At 39.2% G+C, this 23,633-nt stretch overlaps 2 protein-coding genes across 17 annotated transcripts in view; both read right to left on the bottom strand.

The window, feature by feature from the left end:
• MYO3B (myosin IIIB) overlaps nt 1-11,753 on the bottom strand; it is a 506,873-nt gene extending 495,120 nt beyond the window's left edge. For 9 of the 11 annotated variants that reach the window (XM_079925177.1, XM_079925176.1, XM_079925170.1 and 6 more), the window contains exon 1: nt 10,033-11,753. In XM_079925177.1, the coding sequence (XP_079781303.1) occupies nt 10,033-10,036 (4 nt within the window). In that variant the 5' untranslated portion in view covers nt 10,037-11,753. Of the gene's footprint in view, nt 1-9,105; nt 9,190-10,032 lie in introns of all 11 variants that reach the window. The other 2 variants (XM_079925182.1, XM_079925171.1) reach the window with 1 other exon arrangement.
• Nucleotides 11,754-20,316: 8,563 nt separating this feature from the next.
• Nucleotides 20,317-23,633, bottom strand: part of UBR3 (ubiquitin protein ligase E3 component n-recognin 3) — a 224,976-nt gene continuing 221,659 nt past the window's right edge. For all 6 annotated transcript variants that reach the window (XM_079925165.1, XM_079925164.1, XM_079925166.1 and 3 more), the window contains one exon: nt 20,317-23,513. In XM_079925165.1, the coding sequence (XP_079781291.1) occupies nt 23,396-23,513 (118 nt within the window). In that variant the 3' untranslated portion in view covers nt 20,317-23,395. The remainder of the gene's footprint in view (nt 23,514-23,633) is intronic.

Here is a 23,633-nt window from a genome sequence, read left to right as displayed (position 1 = left end):
TCAGTCTCTGGGGGTAAGGCCTTGAAATCAGCATTTTTAACAATGGAGTCTTAGACACTCCAATTCTGAAGGGCCAACAAAAGGCACAGGCCCCTTGGGGATCTATCTCTACAGGGTTCCTAGGAGCCCACAGGACTGGAGGAGGATCAATAAAATAGCACAACCCATGAGAACTCTTTAAGAAACGGGAAGCCTGGAACTTTGGGAACACAAGAGAGGGTGAAGGGGATTCACCCCATCCAAACACTGTACAGCTGGGAGACCTCTGGGGGCAGCGTGGAAGGAAGTGACAGAGGCCAGTACACACTGGAATGGAGGAGCGGGAGAAGTCAAGTGGGCAACGGCGCCACCTCCTGGTGTCAAGAGAGGGGGAAGCAGCCAAGCTCGGTGCTCTGTGTCCTGCACGAGAGTGCTGCAAGCTGGGGCCCTCCTGAACGCGTCAGAAAGAAACTGCAGGATGTAGAGGACGGACTTGAGGACACGGGGAAGGGGAAGGGTAAGCTGGGACGAAGTGAGAGAGTGGCATGGACATATATACACTACCAAATGTAAAACAGACAGCTAGTGGGAAGCAGCCGCATAGCACAGGGAGATCAGCTCGGTGCTTTGTGACCACCTAGAGGGGTGGGATAGGGAGGGTGGGAGGGAGACACAGGAGGGAGGAGATATGGGGATATATGTATATGTATAGCTGGTTCACTTTGTTATACAGCAGAAACTAACACACCACTGTAAAGCAATTATACCCCAATAAAGATGTTTAATAAATAAAAAGAAAGAAAGAAACTTCAGGAGGTGGGGTGAACTGTCTGCACCTAAGCTGCCAATGTCTCTGTGAGTTGTCTACTCCTAAGAGGAACCTTTCTGGGCATTTCTGAAGTGTCAGGCACCAGAGCTGCTGTGGGCTTCATGACCCAGAGTTCCACTAGAGCTTCCTCCCCCAAGGACTCTGTTACAGGGCCACACGCTGTGTGCTTCCAGATCTGTATCCCAAAAGCGCCATGATGAGACAAGTCCAAATGCTCAGGTGAGCACATGTTACACCCAAGCCGAGCCATCTACACTGGCTTCAACATCGGCCTCATTGTACACACTTGGTTAATGGATTCTGTCCCTGGGAGATCACATAGTTACAACTAGATCATCCTGGCTCTTGAGAGCCAGCCAGCCAGCCTCCAACGCCGCCAATTCAATGCTGCTTTTTTCCTGACCTTTACATTGGCTTCTGGAAACCGCACTCACTTCAGTCCATAGAATCCCAGCTCTGCCACGAACTCATTGCGCGACTTTGGGAAAGTTATTTACCTTCTTTGAGCTTCAGCTGTTTCTTCTATTAAACTTGGATAATAACATGTATATCACAGTGTTGCTTAATAAATTTCAGCTCCTTTCCACTTCTCTATAGTTGAGTGTCATCAGTAATAGACCCATGATTTGACATTTGAAAAGACATTTATAATCAGCCATTTTGTTCATATTTTCATATATTGATCTCAGTTTCAACATTTAGTTCATAGAAGAAACTGACACAGTATTGTGAAGAAATTATACTCCAATAAAGTTCTATTTTTTAAAAAAAAGAAAGAAAAGACTTTAGATACAGCAGGAAATCTTCCAATGATATTTTTCAACGGGTGGTAGGTTTTAAAGTGTCTCTAGGCCTTCCGGAATGGACGGTAGACAATTAGCCTGCCTCTTGCCTGAGAAATCAGACTAATTACTAGTGAGGCTTGGCTAATGGGGTCCTCCGGGAACTCCCTTCCTAAACGAGAAATCTCTAACTTTTCACAAAAACTCAATCTCATTTGTGCTGCTGATTCCTAATATTTCTAAATAAATGCTTGGCCTCTGGGCTTTTGTAGTCAAATAACCCAAATCAAACCAGGCTGCTGTGCCAGGAGAAAAATTTATTTTGTGTGAATCTGCTGGAAGAAATGTTTAGAATCAGTTTGGAATCACCATAGGCAAAGGCTAGCTGTAGCCCATTCTGAGGCAAGTTTTGTGGACCTGGGCTAAGAAGTGAGTTTGCCCCATTTGGGCTGAAATGCCTTGTTGAGATGCTCAAACAGTAAACACTGGCATGTTTCAGAGTCCCCAGTGTGCAAGAGGCTGGCTAGTCCCCTGACCCCAAGTCAACTGCCACACATAGGCAGGTTCAGGGTTCTGTGTCTAAGGCAGAGGAGACAAAGTCCAGGGAAGCCAGTTACCTGCCCTGCATCAACCTAGAAAGGAGGCAAAAGAGCCTCAGAAGGTAGAGGAGTTTGAGGCATAGGGCACCTTAATAATGACAGGGCCATCCACCAACGGGAGGTCATTTGAAGACAGCCAAACTTGAAGCAGAGATACATGTAAACGCTGAGAGGAGGAGAGGGAGAAGCAAGTCAGAGTTCAGCAGAAGTCTGGAGAGGATTCCAAAAGTGACCCGGAGCTGAGATGTGACCTACAGAGCTGGCTGGAGGGACCTGCTCCAGGAGAATCTCCAGTGACGTTGGCGGGGATACTGGAATGGTCTACCTACAAGTCCTCCCTTCGTAGTTCTCCCTCATCAAGGACTCACACAACAACGACTCTTGAAATACAGGGTCAGAGTGGAACTTGGGATTCCTTTTATAATATTAAAATACACTAAATTACTTAGATGACCCCATGTTCTTCCTCTGTTATTTTATTTTATTTTTCCTCTGTTATATTTTTACCAGCTCCTTTGGTTCTTTCCAGAAACTTTAAGAAGGGATGGTTGTCCACCCATAGCTGCTTGGGATATTCTGCATCTCCAATCTATCCTGACTATGGAATGGAAAACATCCTTCTTTTTGGCTTAATAAAGGTACCATCCCATTTTTTTTTTCAAAGAAAAAAATTGGTAGAAGATTTCAAGAAGATAAAACAAAGAAGGACAGAAATAGTTTCAGGACATAGGTTTTCATTGTAATGCAAGTGTTTGGCCAAAGTGTCCAGTAAACCCCAGTTTCTTTCCCTCTCCTCCACTCCTTCACTTGGCCTAGAACAACCTGACCAAAATCATCTTTAAATCCTTCAGCATCTCCATTCTCCAGTTTCATTCTTAGCGTTATGTACCTCCCCTCCAGGAAATAAGCTTAGGCAGAGGCCTCAGTCACCACTGTAAGACTATAAAGGTCATTAAAGGTCTGTCCCTAGGGAGAGCAAGAAAGACTCTCATTTCTCAGTGACCATGGCTCTCAACCCATAGTATACATATGGACCACTTGGGGAACTTGTTAAAATGCATAATCCGGAAGCTTCTTTCAGATTCAGTCTGGGTGGGTCTCAGGAATCCGCATTTTTAAAATTCTAGTAGTTAAATCTGAGTAATTCTGATTCAGGTATAAAGAAGACACGTCTGAAAGCCTGTTTTAGGGCTACATCAACATGACAGTGAACTTAGAGAACTGGTACCAACTCCTAAGAGAAGTAAAGGATCATTTCCCTCTACTTCTCTAGACCAAAAAGAAGTGATTCCCAGGATCTGGACCCTCAAAAGTCTCCCTGGTTCAATCCTCCCTCTCCAAGACGGCACTCTGTGACCTCCGTTACCCACAACAGCTGCTGCCTCCTTTTAAAGATCACAAAAGAGCGAGATTCCACAGCCTCCCAGGCAAAGTCATTCCAGTGTTTAATTGCCCTTCAGTTCAGTTCTTTACATTTAATCAATTGTCTCATTGCAAGACTTAACAACTCATGCTCTGTTCTCTGTGGAGATGGAAAAACAACAAGCTACTGTACAATTTCTAACCCTTCATTGTATCAGAGTGTTGAAGCCAAAAGGGATTGCAGATATTATCTGACATGACCCTTTTATGCTACCTATGAGAATGCTTGTCCAAAGACATGTATATATTCAGTGGGTTTTAGTTTCCGTTGCCTACAGAACATCAAAAGGAAGCTGTCCAGGAAGTAAAGGTAGCTTTACTAGCTCCCAATACTCTGTATTTTCTATTCTATTCTGTTGCCCTAATTTGGGGATGGGAGAATCCTCTTAGCCTTCTCTGTTTCAGAATACACATATAAACTCCTTCATTATTCCTCCAAAAAATGTATATTCCATTCTTGTAATCATTTTAGCTGTTTGTCTTCAGATTTTCCTTTGCTCCAAATAGGGTTGCCTGATATAGCAAATAAAAACTGAGGATACCTAGTTAAATTTGAACTTCAGATAAACAACTAATAATTTTTAGTAAATATTCTCCATGCAATATTTGAGACATGCCTACACTTAAAAAAAAAATGTTGTTTATCTAAAATTCAGTTTTTGGGCTTCCCTGGTGGCACAGTGGTTGAGAGTCCGCCTGCCGATTCAGGGGACACGGGTTCGTGCCCCGGTCCGGGAAGATCCCACATGCCGTGGAGCAGCTGGGCCTGTGAGCCATGGCTGCTGAGCCTGCGCGTCCCGAGCCTGTGCTCTGCAACGGGAGAGGTCACAGCAGTGAGAGGCCCGCGTACCGCGAAAATAAATAAATAAATAAAATTCAGTTTTTACAGGGAATCCTGTATTTGATCTGGCAACTCTCATTCAAACATTCTAGAAGTATATCAATTAAAACTAGACACAGAACTCTTCCTATCTTTAGCAATTCGTCATAGTCACTAAGGACACTCCCACCTCGTGGTCTTTACATTTGAAGCTCCCTCTGCTAGAGTGTTCTGCCCCCAAATATCTGTGTGGTTTCATCCCCCACTTCAGATCACTGTTCAAATTTCTACTTAAAGAGGTATACTCCCTCGCCATCTTATAGAAACCTCAGCATCACCTTTCATCCTTCTTATCCTGATTGACTTTTATCACCTGCCATGTTTATATAATTTATATAGTTTTTATCTTCTCCCTTAGAGTATGAACTCCATGACAGCAGGCATTTGGCTTTATTCATTGCTATATCCCTAACATGTAGAACAGTGCCTCACCTACAACAGGTCTATATATTAGTTATTTAATGCTGCATTAAAAAGTACCCCAAAGTTTAGTGGCTTAAACAATAATCTCTTACTGTTTCTGAGGTCAGGAATTCAGGAGTTGCTTGGCTAAGTGGCTCTGGCCAAGAGCCTCATGAAGTTGTGATCATGTTGGCTAAAGCTACAGGCATCTAAAGACTTGATTGGGGCTAGAGGATCCACGGCCAAGGCGGCTCACTCATGTGACTGGAAGACGACGCGGGCTCTTGGCAGGAGGGTTCAATCCCTTTCCATGCCAGCCTCCTCACAGGGCTACTATGGTGCCTGTGTGAGGTTGTCTTCAGTCATACACTGTCGCTTCCTTCATATTCTACTGATCACATAGGCCACCTCTGATTCGATGTAGGAATAAACCTATATTACTTTTCTACTGCTGCATAACAAATTACCACAAAAGGAGCAGCTTAAAAGCACACAAATCTGTTATTTATAAGTCAGAAGCCTGTGCAGGACTCTTTAGGCTTTTTGCTTAGGATCTCACAAAGCTGAAAACAGAAACATACACTCACGTAGAGAAAACAAATTCTAAAATTATAGACCTAACTCTAAACATAATAATTAAATGTAAGTGGTGTAAATATGCAGTTAAAAGATAGATATTATCAGAATGAATTTTTTTAAATGTCCCAACTATATGCTGTACCCAAGAAACTAACTTCACATATGATGATATAGGTAAATTTAAAGTAAAAGGATGAAACGATGTATCATGCACACATTTTCAAAAAAGAAAAAAACAAAAACTGAGTGGTTATGTTAATTGTAGACAAAGCGGACTTCAGAACAAAGAAAATGACCAGGCACAAAGAAGGACATTCTGTAATGATACAATGATCACTTCACCAAGAAGACATAACAATTCTAAGTGTGTATGCACCAAACAATAGAGCTTTAAACATAAAGCAAAAACACAAGAACAGAAAAGAGAAATATCCACAATTATAGTTGGAGACTTGACACTCCTCAGTTATTGACTGAAGTAGTACACAGAAAATTTGCAAGATTATAGAATTGCTGGTGTGAACAATTACCATTGGCAATTGAACAGCACCATCAGCCACTGGCATCTAATTGATGTTCATAGAATTCTCAACCCAACAACAGCAAAATATGTATTTTTTTTCAAGTACACATACAACATTCACCAAGATAGACCACATACTGGGTCATAAAAGAAACCTTAACAAATTTAAAAGAATTGAAATCATACAATATATGTTCTTTGACAATAATGTCATTAAACTATAAGTCAACAACAGAAAGAAAACCCAGCAAAATCTCCAAACAGTAAACGCTTACTTTCGAAAAAAAATCTCAAGCCAATAATCTAAGCTTCCACCTTAATAAACTAGAAAAAGAGGAGAAAAATAAGCCCAAAGGAAACAGAGGAAGGAAATGCTAAAACATAGAAATCAATAAAATTGAAAGCAGGAAAACAATAGGGAAAAATCACAAAATCAAAAGCTAGTTCTTTGAAAATAACAATAAGATTGACGGACATCTTCAAAGACCGAAAAGAAAACAAAAATAAAAAACACAAATTCCCAATATCAGGAATGAAAGGATATCACTATAGATTCAATATGCATTAGTAGGATAATGAGTAAATACTATGAACATCTCAATTTTTTTAATTAGATAAAATGAACCAATTTCTTAAAAAATCACACTACCAAAACTCACCCTAAATGAAATAAATAACCTACATAATCTTAAAACTATTAAATCCATGGTTAAAACGTTCTGAAAAAGAAATTCCCATGCCCAGACTGTTTCACTGGTAAATTCCACCTGACACTTAAAGAAGAAATGGCACACATTCTACACAATGTTCTTCCAGAAAGCAGAAAAAGATGGAATAATTCCCAACTTATTTTATGACACTAGCACTACACTGATACAACAGTACAAGCAAAGTACAGACTAATATACCTCACAAATATAGATGTAAAAATCTTCAGTGAAATATTAGCTAACCAAATTCAGCAATATAAAAAAATAATAGTATACCACCACCAAGTGGAGTTCATCCTAGAAATGCAAGGCTGGTTTCAATAATCAAAAATCAATCAATGTAATCCACTCTATCAACAGTCTAAAGGCAGCACCAATTGATGCAGAAAAGGAATGTGACAAAATTTTACATCTATTCATGATTAAAACTTTCAGCAGACTAGAAAGAGAAAGGAACTTCTTTTAAAGCAGTGATCCCCAAGCTTTTTGGCACCAGGGACCAGTTTCGTGGAAGACAATTTTTCCACGGGCGGGGTGTGGGAGGGGCAGTGGTTCAGGAGGTAATGTGAGCGATGGGGAGTGATGGGGAGCGGCAGATGAAGCTTTGCTCGCTCACCCGCTGCTCACCTCCTGCTGTGTGGCCTGGTTCTTAACAGGCCACCAACCAGTAGTGGTCTGTGGCCCAGGGACTGGGGACCCCTGTATTAAAGGACATCTACAGGACTTCCCTGGTAGCTCAGTTGTTGAGAGTCCACCTGCCAATGCAGGGGACACGGGTTCGAGCCCTGGTCCGGGAAGATCCCACATGCCTCAGAGCAACAAAGCCCATGCACCACAACTACTGAGCCTGCGCTCTAGAGCCCATGAGCCACAACAACTGAGCCCGCGTGCCACAACTACTAAAGCCCACACGCCTAGAGCCAGTGCTCCACAACAAGAGAAGCCACCGCAATGAGAAGCCCACGTACTGCAATGAAGACTAGCCCCTGCTCACTGCAACTAGAGAAAGCCCATGCACGGCAATGAAGACCTAACGCAGCCAAAAATAAAATTAAAATTAAAAAATAAAAATAAAGGTGATCTACAAAAAACCTCTGCCTAACACCATACCTAGTGGTGAAAGGCTGAATACTCTCCCCTTAGATCAGGAACAAGGGAAAGATGTCTGCTCTTACCACTCCTATTCAGTATCATACTTGACATCCTAGCTACTGCAATGAGGCTATAAAAAGTAATAAAAGGCTTACAAGTTAGAAAGGAAAAAACTGTCCCCATTCACAGACAGTATGATTGCCCTCAAGGAAGAATCTGAGAAAGCTACAAAAAGCTTCTAGAACTAATAAGTGAGTTTGATAAGGTCACAAGATACAAGACCAACACACAAAAATAATTCAACTTCTATATATTAGCAATGAACAATTAGAAACTCAATTTTTAAAAAAAATACTACTTACAAAATGAAATCTTTGTCAAGTACAAATATAATATTCAGCCTTAGATTGTTTTTCAAACTCCTACTATACGAAAGCCTTTAAAAGTTCTAAAGTTCAAAAATAGACAAAACTAAGCCATGGTGTTAGAAGACAATAGGTCTTTGATGAGGAGAAAGGATGCAGCATTTGGGGCAGGGCACAGGGGGATTTCTGGTTTCTCTGGTAGTATTCCATTTCTTGACTTGGGTGATGATATGTTTACTTTGTGACAATTCATTAAAGTAAACAACTATGAATTGTGTACTTTTCTGAATATGCATTCAACATCAACTTTTTAATAGTAATGATAAACATAAAAAGAAAGTATAGAGGACTATCATTTGTTGAAACATTTGTAAAACTGCATTTTGAAGTTACAATTTGCATTTGGCATTAACCAGAATGATCTGAGAAGTATGTTGATTTAATTTAACCTTACCTAATTTACAAAGATCATTAGATCTCCATAAAATCCTTTTGTTTCATAAAATTTTCCTCACCCTCACCCATATTTCCCTCACCATCATTACCTATCAAAGACAGCAACTGTTGTTACAATGGTAACGTTAATCGTCCTCACAAAACTTGAGGATGCTTTCATTTGGGGGGGGTGGGGTCTTAGGGTCAGAGAGTTGGGATAATCATCTTCCACCTACACAATGTCCATCTTTTGTCTTGTTTCCAGCATCCCCAATTCTATTTCCCACTCTGTCCTCCCCCTGCCCCCAAACATAAGGACCTAGAGAATGTTTCCTTGATATTATCTTTGGATGTTAATATACTCTTTAAAATTACAAAGGGTACAAAGTTACAGTTATACAGGATGAAGAACTCCTGGAGATCTAATGTACAGCATGATGATTACAGATAATAAAACTGTATTGTATACTTGAACTTTGCTAAGAGAGTAGATCTTAAATGTTCTCACCACACAGACACAAAAACCGGTAACTATGTGAGGTGATGAATATGTTAATTAGCTTGATTGTGGTAATCATTTCACAATGTATACCTGCATCAAAACATTACATTGTACACCATAAATATATATATACATAATTTTCATTATATGTCAATTATACCTCAATAAAGCTGGAAAATTATGTTTTTATGTGTATAAATTTTTAATTTACATAAATGGTTTGTGCTACAAATATTATTCTTTTTTCTTTTTTCACCCAACACCACGGTTTTGAACAATCATCTCTCCAGCTATGTACGCTTATAGTTCATTATTTCTGACTGCTACAGAACTTACTCAATGTGTATCTACTACTTCTGTGATGACTAATAAAAAAGCACTGTAAACCTCCTACCCATGTCCTACGCAAAAAGATTCTCTGTAATAAATATCCGGGGTTGGGATAGCTGCGTCACAAATCATGTATATTCATCTTTGCTAGGTACTGCCAGAACACCACCCTCTAGTAGAATATCTCATGATGCTTTCGGTTTGTATTTCCCTGTTAGCGAGGTTGAGTATTTCCTTCATAGACATATTAGTCATTTAGGTTACTAGTTTTGTGAATTGCCTATTCATATCTTTTGCCCATTTTTCTACTAGGCTTCTAAGTACTTTTTACTGATTTAAATAAGTCTTCCCCAAAGCACAAAGTAAACAGTTGATAATTCTGACATCAAAATTAAGCATTTCTCTTCCATGAATAACACTATGGGCAAAACTCAAAGTAAACAGACAGTTAACCAAATGGAGGAAGATACTGCAGCATCTAAAACATCAAGGGAGTCTCCATTCTAACTTATTCAATCCTCCCAATGAGCCCAGAAGTCAGTGCCCTTAAAACTCCCATTTTATAGGTGAGAAAACTGAGACCAGAGACACTATATAACTTACCCATGATCAGAGAGCTAATTAGATGATTCTTCGATTCAAAGGTCTGCTCTGGGACTCCTGGTTTCCGTTTCCACAAGCAAGGAGCTTGAGTAGCCACTTGGTCTTAAGAAGTAAAAAGCTGACAGGCTGAAAAGTCAACTCTCTTGGATCCATAAGAGAGGGGAGGACACAAGGCAAACTGCAGCCTCCAAGCCTGGAGAGACAGGCAAATACCGGGCGTTGTAGCTGCTGGAGCAGACTCACAAGCAGAAACAGCTGCGGGAGCCAGTGCCGGGGTAGGAAAACCTGAACTACAATCGACGGCTTGCTGGAGGCTCAGTGCGGACCACAGCTCTGAGAGTTAAAACTACATAAGGACCTGGTCATGGGGGGCCCACAACACTGTTGAGATTTACCTCCAGGAGCTTGACCAGTTTCCCACAGTAAATATCAGAGAAAAATCCCTCCTCCGTCTGTCAGCGGGAGGGGAAAAGCGCCACGCACTGCAACGCGTCAGAGCACTCTGAAATGCGCCAGACCACTCTGTTCTCTTTAACAAGGCCTGAACTCGGCGGGGAAAGTAGTTATCAGAGCCTGACCTGCTGGGGTACTTTCAGAGTCTAAGTGACCAGGGGAAGGGAAATACCCAACTCCAGCCAGCTCTAAGCCATCCTGTACCACTTCAGGGGGGAAAAAAAATAACTGAGAAACAACCAAATACATCACGTCTGGCTATCAAGAAAAAATTACATGATGTACCAAAAGGTAAAAAAAACACAACTTAGGGCTTCCCTGGTGGCGCAGTGGTTGAGAGTCCGCCTGCCGATGCAGGGGACACGGGTTTGTGCCCCGGTCCGGGAAGATCCCACACGGCCCGGAGCGGCTAGGCCCGTGAGCCATGGCCGCTGAGCCTGCGCGTCCGGAACCTGCGATCCGCAGCGGAAGAGGCCGCAACAGTGAGAGGCCCGCCTACCGCAAAAAAAAAAAAAAAAAAACCTTAAAGAGACAGAGCAAGCATTTGAACCAGAGACGGCAGGGATGTTGGAATTATCAGACCAGGAATTTAAAACAACCGTGATTAATATGCTAAGGCCTCTAATGGATAAAGTAGACAGCATGTAAGAACAGATGGAGAGGGCTTCCCTGGTGGCACAGTGGTTGAGAGTCCGCCTGCCGATGCAGGGGACACGGGTTCGTGCCCCGGTCTGGGAAGATCCCATATGCCGCGGAGCGGCTGGGCCTGTGAGGCATGGCCGCTGAGCCTGTGCGTCCGGAGCCTGGGCTCCGCAAAGGGAGAGGCCACAACAGTGAGAGGCCCGCGTACCGCTAAAAAAAAAAAAAAAAAAAAAAAAAAAAAAACAGATGGAGAGTGTAGGTAGAGAGATGGAAATCCTAACAAAGCACCAAAAAGAAATGCTAGAGATAAAAAAACACTGGAACAGCAATGAATTAGGCCTTTGATAGGCATACGAGTAGACTGGACACAGTTGAGGAAAGAATCTCTGAGCTAGAGGATATAGAGAGAGAATCCTCAAAAACCAAAAAGCAAAGAGAACAAAGACTGAGAAGAAGAACAAACTATCCAAGGACTGTGGGACAACTACAAAAGGTGAAACATACACATAGGGCGAGTACAAGAGGGAGAAGGAGAGAAAGGAAGGGAAGAAATATCTGAAACAATAATGACTGAGAATTTCCCCAATTTAGTATCAGACACCAAACCACAAATCCAATAATCTTAAGAACACCAAGCAGGATAAATGTCAAGAACAAACAAAATAAACTACACCTAGGCATATCATCTTCAGAAACTACAGAAAATTAAAGATAAAGGGAAAATCCTGAAAGAAGCCAGAAGGAAGAAACCTTTACCTATACAGAGGAGCAAAGATAAGAATTACCTCTGACTCCTCCTCAGAAACCATTCAAGCAAGAAGAGAATGGAGTGGAAGACCTAAAGTGTTGAAAGAAAAAATCCATCAGCCTAGAATTCTGTACCCTGTCAAATCATCCTTCAAAAATGAAAAAATAAGGGCTTTCTCAGGCAAATAAAAATTGAAGAAATTTGTTGTCCAGTAGATCTGCCTTGCAAGAAATATTAAAAGAAGTTCTTTAGAGAGAAGGAAAATAATATAGGCCAGAAACTTAGATCTGCATAAAGAAAGGATGAACATCAAAGAAAGAAGAAATGAAGTAAAATTAAAATTTTTATTTTTCTTATTCTTAATTGATCTAACAGATAACAGTGTTCAAAATAATAATAGCAACAATGTGTATTAGATTTTATACACACACATGCTTTTGTATACTTATATATAAGTGAAATGAATGACAGCAATGGTACAAGGGACTGGAGGAAGGAATTAGTATTATTTTGTTATTATAAGGCACTCATACCACCCATAAAGTGGTAAGGTGTTATATGAAAACGGACTTGGGTTAATTGTAAATGTATATTGCAAACTCTAGGGCAACCATTTTTAAAAGTATTTTAAAAAAGAAGTATAACTGATACACTAAAAAAGAAAGAAAATGGAATCATATAAAATGCTCAATTAAAAGCACAAAAGGCAGGAAGAGTGGCAGACAAAAATAGGAACAAAGAACAAGGTCAACAAATAGAAAACAGTAACAAATATGGTAGATATTAATTCAATTATATCAGTAATCACTTTGAATGTCAATGGTCTAAATGCACCAACTGAAAGACAGAGATTGTCAGAGTGGGTCAAAAAGCAGAACCCACCTGTATGTTCTCTACGAGACACTCACCTTAAATATAAAGACCCATGTAGATTAAACATAAATGGATGAGGAATATGCCATGCTAACGCTAATGAAAGGAAAGCAAGAGTAGCTATACTAATTTCAGACAGAGCAGATTTCAAAGTAAGGAAAGTGATCAGGGATAAAGAAGGGCATTATATGGTGGTAAAGGGGTTAATTCTTTAAGAAGACGTAACAATTCTTAATGTGTATGTGCCTAACAACAGATCATCAAACAGGCAAAAACTAATAGAAATGCAAGGAGAAATGGATGAATCCACTATCATAGCTGGAAACTTCAACACCCCTCTCTCAGAAATGGACAGATCCAGCAGACAGAAAATCAGTAAGGACACAGTTGAACTCAACAACACCATTACCAACTGGCTACAGCTGACATCTACAGACTACTTCATCCAACAACAGCAGAAGACACAATTTCCTCAAGCTCTTATGGAACATTTACCAAGCTAGACCACATTCTGGGCCATAAAACACACTTAAACAAATTTAAAAGAACAGAAATCCTATGAAGTTTCTCTCAGACCACAAGGAATTAAACTAGAAAGCAATAACAGAAAGATAACTGGAAAATCCCAAAATATGTGCAGATTAAATAATACATTTCTAAATAACACCTGGGTCAAAGAAATCTCAAGAGAAATTTTAAAATATTTTGAACTAAAGAAAATGAAAACACAACTTATCAAAATTTGTGGGATGCAGCAAAAGCAGTGCTCAGAGAGAAATTTATAGCATTGACTGCATTTATTAGAAAAGAAGAAAGATCTAAAATTAGTATTCTAAGTTTCCACCCAGGAAACTAGAAAAAGAAGAGCAAATTAAGCCCAAAGTAAGCAGAAGAAAAGTCTATGCTTCTATTTCCTCCTAGTAGATTGAGAACATCAGCCCTCTACTTGCCTATCTTGTATCTCTTGTTCCCTTTCTCCTCCTTCAAGGTCCATACTCCTCAAGAATATCAGTGTCTCCAATCCTAGGAAGTTTTTATAGATTTCTTTTTTTTTACTATACTACATTTATAGTTGTTTGTTTTTACTATACTACTAGCCATTTGTGGTTCATACTATAAATGCATTGCTAATTACTGCTTATAGGTAAATTAATGTTTCACCAACCACAGCATAACCCCCTTGAGTATATGTACATTTTACTTCTTTGTATTCCCAGGAACAACCAACATAGGGTCTTGAATTTAAGGCCCTCAATAAGTACCTGTTGCTTTAAAATAAATAAATACATAAAACACCTCTATATTCCTCTATCCTACTTCTTGTCATCAATTTCCACAGACAATAAAAGATAGAAATGTTTTATATTTCTTTTAGGCACACTGTCTGGTTTTCATTTGGTCCTTGTCGTAAGTATTGGTGAGCTTCTTTTTTTTTTTAAAGTGGCTAATTTAGTAAACAGTTACAGCTGAAATATTTGAAAGATTTAATTCTGCCTTTGGCCTGACCATTCACTGGTTGAATCATCTTAGGACAGTTACTTCTGTTACTGTTTTTAGTTTTTTTACCAGTAAAGGGTGGAAGATTGTCTGCATCAGGGTCTTTAGACAGAATAACACAAGAACACAGAGCCTACATAAACATGGTGGATGGGTGAGTTAACAAAGAGCATTGGGTCATTGTTAAACCCCTTAACTGATGAAACTCTGTCCTACAAATCTATATATGTGGACATATGTAGGTATATCTTTTTATCATATATCTTTCTTTTTCAAAATAGTAAAATAAGTATAATGGTGGGGGACAGAGTATTATTGGAATTGGAAGCTAGCCAGTTAGATCTGGAGGCAAACGGAGCTGAATCCAAGAAATTAAAAAAAAACAAACAAAAAACTTCAAGGTTGATGCTTAAACACAATTAAGGGGTATTGAGAAAGGCCTCAAATTGGTTGTCAGTCAATAGGTCTAGAACAAAGATATCAAAGAGAGATGGACTGAACAGAATCACCTGCCTTAAAAAATACAGATTTACAGGAAGTTGCAAAGATAGTACAGAGATGACCCTATATCCTGCACCCAGTTTCCCCCAATGCTTACATCTTACATAACAATAGCATGATATCAATACTGGGAAACTAACATTGGTAAAATAGGTGTGGGTGTCACTTTATCACATGTGTGGATCTGTATAATCAAATACAGAACTACAATCAAATACAGATCTATTCGATCACCGTAAGATCTCCCTCTTGCTACTCTTTACAGTCCGAGTTTGCTTTTAAGGAAGGTAACAGTAAATAGAGAGTGAATTAAAAGCCGTGTCTGGGAGCGCTTCCAGGGAAGTGGGTGTGGAGAAAGTATGTGGAAGAAGACCTAACTGTCGCTAAGCCAGAATCTCCAGTGCGTCATGGAATCTTGGTTGCGGACCTCCCACCTTTGCTGGTCGCTCCTGTGAGAGGCCAAACTCTTAAGTGGGAAGAGATCTGAATTTCCTGCTACATTGTCCCCAGATCTCCTGCACAATCTTCCTTATCTCCTGCCCTGCATCTCCGCCACCCTGGCCTAGTCACTCACTCTCTGGCCTCCTATTCACTAAGAGACAAGTTGCACTCAATCCTCAAGTCCCTTAGTTAGGGACATCGACTTACCTAGTCTAACAAATACCACCACCTACCGTACAGTAACCAGACCCCACAATTACCTGCAAATGGAAGTATTCCTGAGACTCTGCCCTCTTTCACTGGGTCTTATCCTCATGGCCTCACAGAAGTCACCCCAGGTTTGCATCTCAAGCTCCAGACAACTTCCTGTGAGAAAGCTCCAAGTGTAGGTCATTGGGACCCCAGAACTATCCCAAACTCAATCCCACACTCTAACAAAAAGCTTCCCCCACCGTGCTCTCTGTTGTTGTGACTAGAATCATTACCCACTCGGTAATTTAATAACTTTAAAAAATAAGTAATTTAATTTTAATAAAGAAGAGTTTAGAAGGCTCAGTAACTCAATTCCCGTGTCCCTCACCTCCAGTATCCAGTAGATTGGGCTTTTGAGCACCTTTTTGCAGTTCCTTAGTTTTCTCTCCATTTCCCTCAGATCCTGATTATTTCTCACACGGACCACTAAAATAATGATTCAACCCCTCCTTCACAGTGGCACAGCACTCTTCCCTTCAAATCTCAGAACGGAGCACATCACTCCCCTACAACCCCTGGGATAGCTCATCGCTTTTAACGTGAAACTCTTTTGGGCATTTAAAGGCCTCCATTCCCCAGATACAGTGTGTGCTCTACAGCTAACCTGCCTTTGCTTCTGCTGCACTTTACCAGCCCGGAAGGCCCCGATCGCTTTTACCTGTTTAATAAAATCCTATGCATCCTTCAAGGCCACTCTCAAACCCATCTTCTTGGTTGAGCCTTCTTTGATCTCCCAGATGGAATGAACCCTTCTTGGCATTCCCATGGAACTTCATCCTAACAATTATTTAAGTCTGCCCAGAAATATGGTTCATGCACATTTTTAACATTGTGGCCACCTTAATCATTTTTGATATTGCAAAATACTGAAGACAATAAGTTTGAGTTAAACTAGGGTTTGCGTTCCAACTCCTTAACTGACTGTGTGATGTTGCACGAATTAGCCTCTCAGCCTAATTTCTTCATCAGTAAAATGGGGAAATAATGTCTGTCCAATAGGGTTGCTATAAGAATTAAACAGTATAATGTGGACAAAATGCCAAGCACAATGTCTTCTTACTCACAGTCATTACCTCACTTCTCTGCTCTGTATACCTGACATCTAAGGCAAGGCTTTACGAACAGCAGGCTGTTAAAATGTTTCTTGAATAAAACTGATAATACTGATGGGAGAAAAGTGTATCAAAAGAGTCCAAGGGATTACAGCTAGAGCCACAAACTGGCCAAAAACTGAGATGAGATCAGGAAGAAAATATTTTCAGAGATAAAAAAAAAAGGGGGGGGAAGGATGAGCCTTAAGAAGTAAACTGATAAACAAGGATTCCTGTCGGGATAGGAGGGCAGTGTGTGTGTGTGTGTGTGTGTGTGTGTGTGTGTGTGTGTGTGTGTGTGCGCGTGCGTGTGCGTGTGTGTGTGTGTGTCCGTCCTAGTGAACACCAATAGTAATAACACAATCAACCTCACCTTAGAGGCATTTGTTCAAATTGTGCTCATATTTTCAAATGTTCTCCCATCTTTCTATCTTGTCAAAAATGCTGACCACTGGGGACACTCCCACTCTTTATTTATCCATTTCAGATTATTTGCAACAGAGCAAGTGCTTTCACAAATGCTTTTCTCAATCACTAGTATAATTAGTTGACAGGCTTCGCTTTCCTCCCTCCAGCAACGCAGGGTCCTGATCTAGCGCTCGCTCTACTGCGCCATCTAGTGGAGTTGGTATGAAGAATTACGGGATAGGGCTTCCCTGGTGGCGCAGTGGTTGAGAGTCCGCCTGCCGATGTGGGGGAGGCGGGTTCGTGCCCCGGTCCGGGAAGATCCCACATGGCGCAGAGCGGCTGGGCCCGTGAGCCATGGCCGCTGAGCCTGCGCGTCCGGAGCCTGTGCTGTGCAACGGGAGAGGCCACAACAGTGAGAGGCCCACATATCGCAAAAAAAAAAAAAAAAAAAAAAAAGAATTACGGGATAGCTGAGATACGGGAAGTGTACTCCAATGTTAGGATAAAATACCTTTTTGTTGTAAAAATTTCCCCAACATACCAGACTAAATATCAGTGAGCTTACAAAACAGGGTTGGAAATGCCTAAAAACATGTGTGATAGGAGTCAGACCTGCTAGCTACCATGAAGTCTTGTTTATTTCCCTCTATAAAATAAAATCAGTATCCCAAGCACCAAATAGGAGAAAAGACATAGAAAAACCAAGAGTTTAATTTCCCTCACACATCTGAAAGAACCTTACTGCTTATATCATCTTATGGAGAAGTAAAATTATGTGATGAATTTTTTTAACAGCAGAGTTACTGTATGGTAATATCATAGATGAAAACCATATCATAGATGAGCATGGTAAAATAAACTATTTTTATTTTACAGGTAATTAGTAGTGGAAAATTAGGGAGAAATTAATTTGTTTGAAGCAGCTATTCCTTTAAATAAACAAGAACATTTAGGAGAAACTGCTTGCCTATAACATCCATTTTAAGGCAAGCAATCAGTATGTGTAGACCTGGGTCTACAAGATGATGGAATCATCTCTACATAGTCATTCACCAGGGATATCCCCTTTGGAAAAACTAAAACCAAAGTGAAGGGCATGGATCTGAAGAAATGTAAAGGTCATTGTAAAAAATGACCCGAATGTCACATAAGAAAAGAGAAGCTTGGAGATAAAGTTATATAATTTTGATTCCTTTACAGTATCCAAATGATACTCAGAAGCCTCAGATGACCGCTGCCCTGGCTGACACCTTGATTGCAGCCTCGTAAGAGACTCTGAGCCAGAGCCACTCAGCTAAGCTACTCCTGGATTTCTGATCCACGGACCTGTGACCTAACGAACAATGTTGTACTGCTTTAATCTTCGGGTAATTTGTTACACAGCAATAGATAACTAACAGTCGGAATCACTTAATCTGCCATTACTAGAATCCAGAAGTGTCTATATTCATTTAATCATGTGTTAGCTATTGTCTCCCCTGCACAGATGAGAAACCGAAGCATGGCAGGCATTGAATTAGCTATCTAAAAGCCACTCAGTCTGTTTTTCCCCTTATATTTCTCTAGCACTGGGGCTCAAAAGCCAAAACACTTACCTTCCCAGATTTCTTTGCATTTAGTAGTGGCCATCTGACAGTACTGACTAATGATACGTAAAAGTGTGCTGGGAAAGGACTTCCCTTGCTAAACAAAGGACAAAACCTTAGGAAGAAGCTTTTGTCCTATTTTCCTGCCTGGAAAACAAGGTTAGCAGTCATCTTGCTTTCATCCTCATAGTAGCCATGAGGTTGAATGATATACTCTAACAATGTAGGAAAGAAAAACAGGAAACCTAGAACCATAATGATTTCCTTGTGCAGATGCCCCTTTCTGGTCTGCCTACCTTCAAATTTCCTTTTACTTGAAACTAATAAACCCCTTCCTTCTTCAAGCCATTGCTTAGCCAGGTTTTTGTTGTTTGAAAAAGGGCATATTCCTAACTATACGGAGATAAAGAGAGGTAATTCAAACCCAGCTCTGTTGACTTTATGCCCTAGACTCAGATGGTAACATACCATCTGAATAAGAATAAAAACCAATTGGAAGTAGATTTTGATGCATACATGACCAGGTGTCCTGCAGACACAGATAAGTCCTGGACACTCTAGGGAGAGTTAGAAAATTGTGTTCTATGCCTCTACTTCATTGTCAATTTTCTACTTTCTCACCTCCAGAAGCTATACCTTGGCTTCTACCGCTACCATTTCATCAAAACTATGCTCATCAAGGATATCACTTAGTCCAAAATACAATGAATTCTTTTGTAGCTTATATGTCACTTAACCTCTCCACAGCACTTAATGTTTACTGGTTTCTCTCTCTTAAAATACCCTTCCTTCTAGGATTTTTTTTTTTTTCTTTTCTTCCTATCGGCCTCTCTTCTCCTTTTCAGTCTGGTCCTAATCATCATGTAGAAGATAATCCATTCTTTACCTGTATACTAAAAACCACACTGTATTGATTTTTTATAAGCCTTTTTACCTCTCTGTAAAAAATATATATACATAAGTGTATGATGTACATTTTACTTCTTAACTCTTTTTTATGGTTTCTACTATGTATGACCAATGAAGCCATTGCCTTAAAATGTACCATGTAAATATAAACAGATATCAGAAAAAAACCCTGTTGATCTCAGGGGCCCTATAAAGTCATAGAACCTTTCTAACTGCTTCCATTTAGATGTTATGGCTTCTAACCCTACTGGGCTCTCAGTATGACTTCTGTGGTACCTCTCTTTATTTCTAGCCTATTCTCTCCTACCATATGTCTAAACATTTAACTCAAGCTCCCACATATACTAGGCCTGTTCCACTATCAACTCTTACCTGCTTCTCTGCACTAATAAGAGGTAATCAGATATGAATCCTCTTTGCTCTAGACTTTTTTCCTTTCTCTTGTCCCTTTTTCTTCCCCTCAAGCTTTTATTTGTGCTCTTGACTCTACTTCTCTAGCCTGCTCTTGGGCTCGGCTGCATCAATTTTGGTATTGCTCCATTTTACATTGATTTAACTCACACAAAGGCAGCTCTACATAAGGTCCCATTATGCCTTTTCATTGTGTTGCATCAGTTGAAGTTAGCTTCACTCCACTGCTAGTTGATTACTGTACACTAGGATGGTAGGTAATAGCTCTTCCATAGTTAATGTGCCTCATTACCAAGGGAGCTTGAAGTGCCATGAACAGAGAAGTGATCACGTTGCCATTCAGCTCATCCCTGATGAACTAAGCAATGCTTGATATCAACCAGCCAGATCATAACGTTAAAGGAAAGAACTACGTGCTGTGAATGGGACTGAGACAGTCACAAGTCTTCTGCTCTCCCACTAACCATCAAGTGTCAGGCATAACCACCAGTGAATGCACCTTGTCTTTGTGTTTTGATTCTAGTGGTTAAAACCATGTTGTTTTGTTTTGTTGTCGTTGTTGTTCAACATGACCTCAAATGCAAGCCAACAAGAGGAACCTGAGAGTTAGCAGTTACAATCCTGGAGATGTTACAGAAACCCTTGGGCCACACCTCCTCTAATACTGCTGTTACCTCCAAGCCTTCGGTGCTTTCAGTCAGCATCTTTTCTAAGTCACAGAAATCAATATCAAATTACATAAAACAGAAAAAAAGGTTTGTAAACACAAATGGATTCCTAGCTGATAACTGGCTGGTGAGCTACAGGATGGAGGGGTAGGGGCAAGGATTGTCGATTCAAACAAGATACAGATCAATCAAAATAAACATTATCATAAAAGCCTTCAGATTTCTTAAGTTTAGCTGGGGATTCTCAGAAAGCAGAAAGGACCACAGCAGTGTTCTTCAGATCTGCACATCCATTTCCTTCTCTAAAAACCCATTTCCTCTCCCTTCACCCATTTCCTGATTCTAAAAGAACACTTAGCAAAGGCTTTGCATTAGTTATGAGACAAAGACAGAAGAATCAGGAACTAGCTCTGTAAATAAGTGGTTAAAGGAAAACCAAACCCTTTATATTAACTCCACCTTACAGCAACTATGATGTTACGCTTTGATCTTTTCATCTATGCTCACTTACACATATTATTGTCAACATCTTTGAAAAAAAAGAAAAACATGTAAGAATTAAACATTTTAAGGACCTTTCACAAACCAAATGACAGTAGGTTTTTATTAACATATCTTACAATGTTGATTATTCCTAGTTTCGTAATTTCTGCTTGCTTATAAAGATTGATTTAGCTTCTACAGTAATGTACTGTATTTAAATGATCATTCATACAAGGTATCACACCAGTACATTTTTTTGAATAATATACACACATCACTCTAACTTGGACCTGTTATTTTTAAAAGTGGGTTTATAAATGGGACTTATAAAAGTTATGGGGAAAAAATTAAAGTTCTAGTTTAGCAGCATGCATGTATGTAATTCAAGTACAATTTTCAACCAAGTGCTTTTTAAAATTTTACTGGTGACTAATTCACCAATATCAAAATAAACACTATCAAATACCCAAATTTTAATGTTAAGGCTAATATTTTCACTTCACATCCGTATGCACAACCATAAAACATTCCATTTTAAATATGTAGTAACCAAAGTCTGAGTACATTATACCATGTATATATAGCATCAGAGTTTCAAACTGTATAATTATTCAAGTTCATGAATCCTGTAACAGTATTTACTAGAGATGTAAATTAGCATTTTGTTCTTCAACCACACCTGAAGAACAAAAGTATCTGGTCTGGTATCCATAATGACGGATGCAAAAAATAAGACAGGCTGAACTTATGATACAGTATTTTAAAAAGTAGCAATGTGTTGGAAAGAACAGCTGTTTAATTCAACAGAATCATTCTAGTCTTTCAGAAAGTTAACTTAATATTTTGGAAATGTATATAAAAATAGCAAGCTACTTCCATATTGTATTTTTATTGTAGAGCTATAGGTAATTTTTTGACTTTTTGAACATATTTGAATATTTACTCTTCTGTTTGAATGCAAGGCCATCACTTAATGTCCACTTTTATATCCTGTAATATCATGTCATCATTCAATAATTTTTAGAACACAGATCTGACTTTATTTTTATAGTTTATCATTAGATGTTTTTTAGTTTATTTTTACATGTAAAAATGTAATTTTATATAACAAGCCATGGAAGTTCAAAGTACCAGGAATTGCTTGATAGCACTATATATTAAATAATCATCAAATTATTGAATCATTTGGAAGAAAAATTTTGGTAGCAATATATCACATGCTTTTCTGTCATCTTCCCTCTGTAAGTACAGAGTGGGTTTTAGCTCAATCATTTTCATTCTTACTAACTTAAAAACCCTACAAACATAAATTGCTTTTCACAGCAGCTTCTAACAAGAATGCAGATGTACAGCTCATTCATGAGGATCATCACCACTGAGCCCTTTTCCTTCCCTTTTAGGAAACCGAGCAGAAATAGCAGTGATAACACTGCACAGATACAATACAGATGAACCTCTTGAGCTGATAAGGAAAGTTCCAGAACTATGCTTCATTTGTGGGGAAGTCAGAGCATTTTTCCAATCCAATCATTTAAACAAAAAAACTTGGTAATAAAAGGTGGGCATGCAGAGAATCAAAATCTGCCATGTATATGTTCTTAAAACTTCTGATTTTATAATAAAATCTGTTTGTTACTACCTCTAGTGATTCATCCAAATGAAATGGCAAATTTTGATTTTTAGGGACTCCCCCAACCACACATGTCCCCCAAAATGTACTGTATTATATTAACAGCAGCTATCTACTTATTTTACAACTATTTCAATTATTTACCTGGGGAGAATATTTATGAAATTCCTGAGAATGAATTAAGTTTCAGCAAAGCCTTAAACTTTTAACAGATTCCTCACAATAAGAAAAAAATGTAAAGTTCTACTATTAGACCAAATTTTACTATACAGTATTTCACATAAATCATGTTTTACATTTTTTTCTAATTACATACAGCAAAAATCTCAAATCAACACAAGAATGGCAGAGGGAAAGGATGCATTACGTTTAGCAGATGCAAATTAAAATACACAGATATAAAGAAGCAGTAAAACTTTAAATAAATCACACCCACTCTAAATATCAATGAATAGCAGATATGCATTGTTGGGAGAATCATTTTTAAATGATTTTTGTCAACAAGTTGTGCTTCTTATTAATTGTGGACTTAAACAAAAAAAGGACCACTAAAGAATGGTTTAACTTCTTACTTGTTATGTTCTCCATATACTTAAAAAAAAATTATTATACCATTAATGTGATTACCAAGCACCTAATTTTGGAAAGGCTTTATAATGTATGTTTTCTTTCTTTCCCTCAGCAAAAGCGTTAATCCCCCAAATTAAGTTAAAGCTTATTGTTGATAAATTCTTAATGAAAATGATATAATGCAATGCTAAGGTGGTGAGTCACAGCCCATTGTAATGTGGACCCCATCTTTTATTGATGTGATCAAAAGTATGAGAAATCCACTGTTGTTCAAGAACTTTGTATCTTTCTTTACAAATGTAGAGAGGCTTGCCTCGCCTAGAATAAAAAGGGAAAAAAAAGTATTAAAAGTAATATAATACAATGAAGATTTCACACACATTTTTAAAAATAGATTCTTTATGGCAAAAATCTAACATAGTAATTTGGTTTATTTCA

This window comes from Stenella coeruleoalba, assembly GCF_951394435.1.
Source record: "Stenella coeruleoalba genome assembly, chromosome: 6".
NCBI lineage: Eukaryota > Metazoa > Chordata > Mammalia > Artiodactyla > Delphinidae > Stenella > Stenella coeruleoalba.
Note: the sequence above shows the minus strand (reverse complement) of the source record. Positions and strands in the feature narration are given on the sequence as shown.